This window comes from Boleophthalmus pectinirostris, unplaced genomic scaffold, assembly GCF_026225935.1.
Source record: "Boleophthalmus pectinirostris isolate CB_2022bp ecotype Guang Dong unplaced genomic scaffold, ASM2622593v1 HiC_scaffold_9, whole genome shotgun sequence".
NCBI lineage: Eukaryota > Metazoa > Chordata > Actinopteri > Gobiiformes > Gobiidae > Boleophthalmus > Boleophthalmus pectinirostris.
The window spans coordinates 2,988,677-2,997,210 of record NW_026571541.1 but is presented as its reverse complement, the minus strand read 5'-3'; the positions used below and the strand labels follow the sequence as shown (position 1 = coordinate 2,997,210).

General features: G+C 40.9%; 1 protein-coding gene across 1 annotated transcript in view; it reads right to left on the bottom strand.

Moving 5' to 3' along the window:
- sae1 (SUMO1 activating enzyme subunit 1) overlaps window positions 1-6,348 on the bottom strand; it is a 7,841-nt gene extending 1,493 nt beyond the window's left edge. Inside the window, 8 exon segments of the mRNA XM_020938668.2 lie at window positions 1-9; window positions 2,622-2,727; window positions 3,173-3,272; window positions 3,873-4,018; window positions 5,116-5,289; window positions 5,423-5,534; window positions 6,138-6,221; window positions 6,223-6,348. The exon segment at window positions 1-9 is cut by the window's left edge and continues 136 nt beyond it. Coding sequence (XP_020794327.2) covers window positions 1-9; window positions 2,622-2,727; window positions 3,173-3,272; window positions 3,873-4,018; window positions 5,116-5,289; window positions 5,423-5,534; window positions 6,138-6,221; window positions 6,223-6,236 — 745 coding nt within the window. The 5' untranslated portion in view covers window positions 6,237-6,348.
- Window positions 6,349-8,534: the final 2,186 nt, after the last annotated feature.

Genomic DNA, 8,534 nt, shown 5'->3' with positions numbered 1-8,534 from the left:
TCAGCAGCACTGCACAGACAATAGCCAGGGACAGATGCCTTCATTTAGACACAATATTTTCAACCACCGCTACATCAACACAGGGCAATATGCCCCAGTCTATTTTATACTGAATTAATATTTATTACAAGTAATAAAATATTGCCTGCCAATATTAGATTATATTAGAAATACTTTATTTTCTTAAAGGAAAATAATGTCAGGCAGCACAATATATACATGCATAATAATAACATAATCACAATAACATCAATTAAATTACAGTGAAGCATTATACAGCCATACGGCGTGTGGAACAAATGACTGTCCCCAAATGTGATCTCCTGTCCAGTGATGGTGCTGTGAAGGTGATGCTGGGGGTTCTCCACGATGGACAGGAGCTTGTTTAGGGCCCTTTTCTCAGCCATAGATGTGAGTGAGTCAAACTCTGCACCCACTACAGATCCTGCCTTCTTCACCAGCTTATCCAACCGCACAGTGTCTTTCCTGAGACTTCCTCCCCAGAGGTCACAGCGCTGAAGAGGACACTGGGGATGACTGTCTGGCAGAACATCAGCAGGAGCTTCTGGCAGATGTTAAAGGACTTCAGCCTTCTGAGAAAGTACAGCCTGCTCTGTCCCTTTCTGTAGAGCAGGTCTGTATTCTCACACCCATCTAGTCTGTGGTTAAGCTTTAGGTCCAAATACTTACAAATCTCTACCAACCTCCACAGTTTCCCCCTCAATAGTCAAATAATGCAGCTGTGGTCTGCTTCTCCACAAGTCCACCACCATCTCTTCGGTCTTTGCAGTGTTCAGCTGAAGGTGGTTAGCCTTGCACCAAACCACAAAGTCCTCAGCTGCCTGTACTGACTGACTGTTGTCATTCAGCTCCTTGGGATGAGGCCATTTGGGGTCAGGGACAATACATGTCTTCCACTGATGTTCCATATGTTAGCTGAGAATATGTTTTTAAATTATTAATTGGTATTGGAAATATTTCATAGGGCCTGGCTCATATTAGACTGATATTTGCATCACTCTGAAATAGTCTACATTTTTTTCATTTTAAAATATGTCTGTCTCATGTCTTTTGGTAAGGCCATGTTTGTTTTGGTTCACCTTTGGCTTCCACCCAAAACACAATGCTGTCACTGGTCAACCAACCCTATCATACCTGTACAAGCCAAAATGGGTTCTCCTGAGTTCATGAACTCATAAATCTCACAAGCATCCATCCATCTTCTTCCTCTTATCCGGGGTCGGTTGGCGGGGGCAGCAGTCTAAGCAGGGGCTGCCAGACTTCCCTCACCCAAGACACATCCTCAAGCTCCTCTGGGGGAACCCCGAGGCGTTCCCAGGCCAGCCCAGAGACATAGTCCCTCCAGCGTGTCCTGGGTCTTCCCCGGGGCCTCCTCCTGGTGGGACATGTCTGGAACATCTCCTGAGGGAGGTGCCCAGGAAGCATTTGGAACAGATGCCCGAGCCATCTCAACTGGCTCTTCTCGATGTGGAGGAGCAGCGGCTCTAGTCCGAGCTCCTCCCGTGTGACTGTGCTCCTCACCCTATCTCTAAGGGAGCGCCCAGCCACCCTGCGGAGGAAACTCATTTCAGCCGCTTGTATCAGCGATCCTGTCCTTTCGGTCATAACCCAAAGCTCATGACCATAGGCGAGGGTAGGAAGCCACCTTTTTCTGGTCGAGAACCATGGCCTCGGACTTGGAAGAGCTGATCCTCATCCCAACCACTTCACACTTGGCTGCAAACCGCCCCAGTGCACATTGCAGGTCCTGGTTTGATAAAGCCAACAGGACAACATCATCTGCAAACAGCAGAGATGAGATCCTGTGGTCCCCAAATCGGACCCCTCCAGTCCCTGATTGCGCTGTCCGTAAATACAATGAACAGAACCAGTGACAAAGGCCAGTCCTGGCAGAGTCCAACATACAACGTCCAACAGGTCTGACTTACTGCCGGCAACGCGAACACAGCTCTTGCTCCGGTCATACAGGGACTGGACAGCCCTTAACAAAGGGCCCCGGACCCTATACTCCCAGAGCACCCCCCACAGGACACCACAAGGGACATGATCGAATGCCTTCTCCAGATCCACAAAGCACATGTGGACTGGCTGGGCAAACTCCCATGAACCCTTGAGCACCCGATGGAGAGAATAGAGCTGGTCCAGTGTTCCACGGCCAGGACGAAAACCACACTGCTCCTCCTGGATCCGCTGGATGCTTGTGAGATCCAGGAGGATCCAGGATCTTACAAGTATCTATAGCGATATTGCAAAAACTTGAATCACTATTTTTTTCTGTAATGACCAAAAATATGGCTTTCAATATTAATACAATTTCAATAACATAAACAAGACATTTGTTCCTCCAAAGTTTACACTTTGCTCCAGAGGATTGGCTGCAGACTTCTCCATTAAACTCAATTCTTAATTAAACTAAGACAATTACTGTGGATTTGAACTGATTAAAATGTCATTACTTTCACAGCCATATATATGGTCATTTTATAGGCAGAAATTTCATGTGGCCTTCTGGTAACCCATTATTGTAAGCCCTGATTTCCTGTTTTTTCTTTAAGGGAACAGAAGACAAGCACCTGGGTGCAGAGGAGTGTTAGTTTTACCCTGTAGTAGGAAGTAGTCAATTGGGGTTTTCTTGAGCGCAGCTTTAGCCTGGTCACTGGTCCAGTCCACCTCCAGAGCCTGCTTTAGACTGCAGAACGACACCATCTGCAGGACAAGCAGCACAGCAGGAGAGAAACGGATTTTTCCTGAATGTCTTTAGAATGATCTTGAGCTGTATTAGATATAGACTTGTATACACCCATGGACCACTATGGAACCCACCTGGACCACTGAGGTATTGCAAAGATATAAGGCCACATGTTAAATATTAATATAAATTAAAGTACTATGATGTAATGTTGAAAATCACATTCTGTTGTCTAAAGAAAGTGTTTTTTATTATCATGGGATCAGAATTGGTATTGAGTAACCATTTCTTAGTATCAAAATCAAGTTAGAAATACTATAGTATGTTATGTATATGTACCATATGCATGCCGGAAGATATTTTGATGAGGTAATGAATAGAAGTAAACAAATTAATCATTATAAATAGAAGACAGATGCAGATTAGGATCAGGGAATCAGGGGCTGTGTGTTCAGACTGCACCTTCTTCACCATAGTTGTCTCATTGGGATCCACTCTGGACTTTTTGGACTCTCGCCCATCAGCAGACTCCCCTGAAGGCTTCACAACTTTAGGTTTCTCCCTTTTGACACAAAACAAACAGGAATCACTCATTCATTTGATGTTACATATGTGCCCTTTTCCCTGTTCAGTGCAATGCACAGTTACACCCTAGTAGGGACACACAGTCTTAATTTGAGATTAAAGCGTCAAAAGTATTCAAAAATCACATACTACATGATACTAAAACTAGAGCTGAAACAAGTTTGATAGTTTCAATAGGTACTGAAACTAAAACAGTCACATGACAGAAACCTTTCCTGAATAGCTTTAGAATGATCTTGAGCTCTATCAGAATGAGTATAAGAGCGCATAGACTAGTATACACCCTTGGACCACTATGGGACCTACCTGGACCACTGAGGGATTACATGCATACAAGGACACATGATCATATAAAATAAAGTAGTAGAATTTAATGTCAAAAATCACATTCTATTGTCTCAAGAGTGTTTTTATTATCTTTATGGTATCTGAAGTGAGTCTCAAGTCTATTCCCAAGTATCGAAATCAAATAATTTTTTCTTGTGTTAGGGAGTGTACTTGAACTGAACGCTATGGATGACTCCCTCAGTCCACTTCTTTATATGTACACCGTGTGTACAGGACACATGCTACTCACTCAACATAGTGGTACTGCAGGCCCAGGTTGGTGAACATGTATCCATAGTAACCATAGACATCACCACAGAAGACTTTGATGTTGTGCTGGGAACAGAGTTGGTCCAGGCGCAGCATCAGGTCTCGAGGGCAGCCTGTTAGAATCACCTGTCAGAGCACACCATACGTGAGCCTTCTGCAACAGTATTAAAACAAGCTCCATAAAGTCCCACACATACAAAGTATAGAAAGCAGATACTTATCTGAGCATATATCGATACTAAAAATCACATTCACAGAACAGAAATTAAACTTTCCTGTATAGCTTTAGAATGATAGAAGTATAACAGCGCATAGTCTAGTATACACCCATAGACCACTATGGAACCTACCTGGCCCACTGAGGTATTACACACATACCAGGTCGCATGATAATACAAAAGAAAGTAGTAGAATTTAATGTTGAAAATCACATTCTATTGTCTAAATAAAGAGTGTTTTTATCATCATAGTGGTATCGGCTCTATTCCTTGGTATCAAAATTGAATTCGATATTTTAATACATTTTTTTCTTAACAGGTTTGTTCAGTTACATAACCTGTGTTAATAATATACAACATGAAAAAGTTAAATATTTTTTGTCACTCATTTCAAAAACTCAAAACTGTATATTATAAGGATTCATTACACATAGAGTGTAATGAATCTCAGAAAATTACAATATTGTAAAAAAGTTCAATATTAGAAAGTCACGGCTCTTGAGTGTAAGAAAAAAGTGTAGTAGGTTTTGCACCAGCAAAAAGGGATGAACGCAGCCTTGAGAGGATTCTCAAGCAAAATCCACTCAAGAATTTGGGGAAGTCAATTTTGCATATCTTTTGGAACTCAAGGTCCCAGAGTCTGGAAGAAGAGTGGGGAGGCACAGAATCCACGTTGCTGTTGATATTGATGTTGAGTGTGAAGTTTCCACAGTCAGTGATGATTTGGGCTGCCAGCTTATCTGCTGGTGTTGGTCTAATGTGTTTTCTGAAGAACACAGTCAATCTACCAGAATTTGGGGTTTTCATTATCTGTAAGCCATAATAATCAAAATTTCAAGGAATACAGTCTTGAAACTCTCTATGTGCCATGAGTCTATATTATATATGGATTTGACGTTCTGAAATTAGTGACAAAAAATATTGAACTTTTTCATAATATTCTAATAATTGGAGATAGACTGTGTAGTATAGCATAAAAATCACTAGAAATCAAGTTCTACTGACTGCATCAAACTGCAGGAAGAAGTCATCGGGCTTGTCGTGAATGGCTGAGGGGTCTGCATGCACCTCCACCATGGGGTTGAGGTTTTGGGCTCTCTCTAGGGACGCCTGGGCTCGGTTCTGTCCCTGAGAGCTCACTGGTACCAGGAACTGAGCCCTACATGACTCTTCTGATACCTGAGGAGAACATACAGCAACACAGATAGGCTTGTCACAGGAATTACTGTAACGACTTAAAGGTTCCATATTAAGCCATTTTAAAAAAATAAATTAAAAATAAGATCTGATGGTGTGTGTGTATGTGTTTAACCTGTTTGTGGTCCAGAAGCGTGAGCCCTTTGACCCCAGCCAGAATGAGGTTCTTTGCGATTTCAGCCCCTAGACCTCCTAAACCGGCCAGTAGCACACGAGAGGCCCGCAGTCTGGAACACCAGGCACAATGTCACCATGTCAGTAATAAGATATATGGAGATGCAACACCACCTGAGACTGACAATATTCAAAAGTTTGCTCTGGATTTAATTCAACTGTAGATGAAAGAGGTCAGCTGAGCCTGTGTCAAAGTGCCTAGCGTGACAAGAGACATTTTCTTTAGATCATTTATGTTATAATTATGTTGCATGTATTCAGTGACAGGTGTTTTCATGGTGGAAATCTTTGAGGAGTGGTGTTGCATCTACCTGATCTGACCTGTAACTTGGCCAGGTGGTACCACATGCTTGTCTCCAAGGAGACAAGTTTAGTTTAATACCATATTGCGGTACATTCTAGGAAAAGCAATAACCTCTCTATGTAGATATGTGAACTTAAAGCACCTTTTAACTGAAGGTCTGAGAATAAGGAATTTTCTCTGCATTTTGAATTTCAGATTCCTAGATCTTGTTGATGCAATACCTCATCGATTATGTTCCACATACACCGGGCATGATTTGGATAGAGATTAATAGTAGGAAAAGCGCAGTCATGTTAAGCAATAGTGATAAAAGAAACAGTTGTATACACGGTAGGAAGTGAGCGGGCTGCACCTCTTCTGTGCCTCCAGCCCCCACAGGCGGATCTGCCGGTCGTACTGAGCCGCCTCCTCCTCGCTGATCATCGTCTCTTCTTTCGATCATATCAATCATCGCGTATGATTTAATCGTGTTGCACTCTTCAATTATAGACCCTTTACCACGATACCTTTTCAAAACCCTGAGCCCTGAGGTGGATGGCCTGACCCGCTGAATGACTGGTCGCCGAATGATGACGTCACATGCAAACAATAGCCATTAAAAAGCCCTGAGCTGTGCACGAGCATGTGCATGAGAGATTCGAGGTGGACATGAGCTACAACCTGCACAGTGCACCTCTCATGTTAAGGCTCATGTAGCGTGTGCACTGTCCGTGTCTCATAATAAACCAAATAAATAATTAAGTAATTAAAAAATATATATTATTTTACTTCCATGTGAGAAGCCTATGAAAAAGATATTGCTGCAAGAAAAAATCTGAAAAATACTGAAATAACAATAATATATATGTGTGTGTGTGTGTGTGTGTGTGTGTGTGTGTGTGTGTGTGTATATATATATATATATATACACATACACACATGCATATATATATATATATATATACATACACACACACACACACACACACACATACATATATATATATATATATATATATATATATATATATATATATATATATGTGTGTGTATAAAATTACAGAAGGAGAGGGATGCAACCACCTGGGACTGACATTGTTTAGAGTTTGCTTTAGATTTTGTTCAAATGGAAATGGAAGGGTAGCTTTATCTTTGCTGCACTGTTACGCATGCATGTCATGCGATAATTTTTGTCTAATTAGAGGAGGAAAATAGCAAGCACATGCATTGCAAGATCTGCAGTTTTAGAACTGTGCAGTTCAAAGCCAAAATTATGTGATCAAGCACCAAGTATTCCTTTTTTTTTTTTTTTGTATTCCTAAAAAAAAAAAAAATAATAATAATAATAATAATAATAATAATAACTTGTGAATACCACCAAATGAAAGAGTAACTGTTCCAGAATAGAGCTACTTAAAATAAGAATTCAAAATACATATTTTTGGTACATGTATTTAGTTATTTCCCAGTACTCTCTATATGTACAAGTGAGTGTATGAGGAGAAGTCTTACATTTTTTCACAGTCCAAACTGGGCTGTTGGGCTCGTTTTATAGCTCATGTTTAAATTCCTCACCTTGATCACAAGGCCTATGTAGGAAGGACTCAAGAACAGAGGGATAAACTGTTTTAATGTTCCATAATCTTCACATGACAAGAAAAAAAAAATAAAATTCTTCATAGATGTTAGCATGTATGTTAAGTTTAAGTTTATGTTTATGTTATGTTGTTATGTTATGTAAAAAAATCTAAATGTATCATCTCTGAATCAGGAAAGATTATTAGGCATTGCAGAGAACATTCACACTGTGGAAAAAAACCCAAACATGCATATTTGAATCAGACACATAAGGTGTCACTGTGCACTGCCTTGTGTTGAGCTCTAGATTGCGGTTACTGCATCAAGACACAGCTAGTACCTGCTCCAAAACACGCTCATTTGACAAATGCCTTTAAGAGAAATCATTAAAATAGACAGTATTATTTATGTTACTTTAGAATTGCTCAGTCAGGCCATCAAAGTCTTTCAATAAAAAGGGTTTCATTTTACAGCAGGGGATGGAGGCCACACATTTAAATCTGTGCGAGTGCAGACTCTGAGTGAATTCTGGAGATTCTGAGCTTTCACATGAGGCATGGCCTGTCCATAATTTAAACTTGTTTGTGTGCTCTAGTAGGAGGTTAAGGCACTGGCAACCCAGGTTCAATTTTGGGTGCCCGAAATGGAAATGGAAATGTCGCTTTGCCTGGAATATTCCACATTATGTCACTAGTTACCAAGCAATATTTTCACTATGTGTGTTTTTATTGGTCAAAAATACATTGAAAGACATGCATTCTTATTTTGAGCAACCTACTAGACCATGTGGCTCCAAGCAGGTAGGCCTACTGGCCTAAGGTAAATAAGTTTAATCTCATACCATACTGTGAAACATTCCAGGCAAAGCAAAGACAGGTGCACTCCCACCAGAGTTAACAATCCAATTAATAGTAAGGTTTGCCTACATGCCCACTCAGTTGAGGTTTAGTTCATGGTTTTGTGATTAAAAAAAACATTCCTATGACTCTTCAGTGGGCCTATATGATTCTCTTATTTTGTCTGTAACTTTACAGTTTAGAGAAATTGCATTGCTGTGCCGTCATGTCAGCCTCACACTGCCAGCTCAGCCCTTAATTGACGTACATTATCACAGTGTCCTGGGAGATCTTGGATCCGGGTGCAGGGTCTGTACTGATGTAAATAAACTTCTGTGTTAGAACTCCAGCCTCAT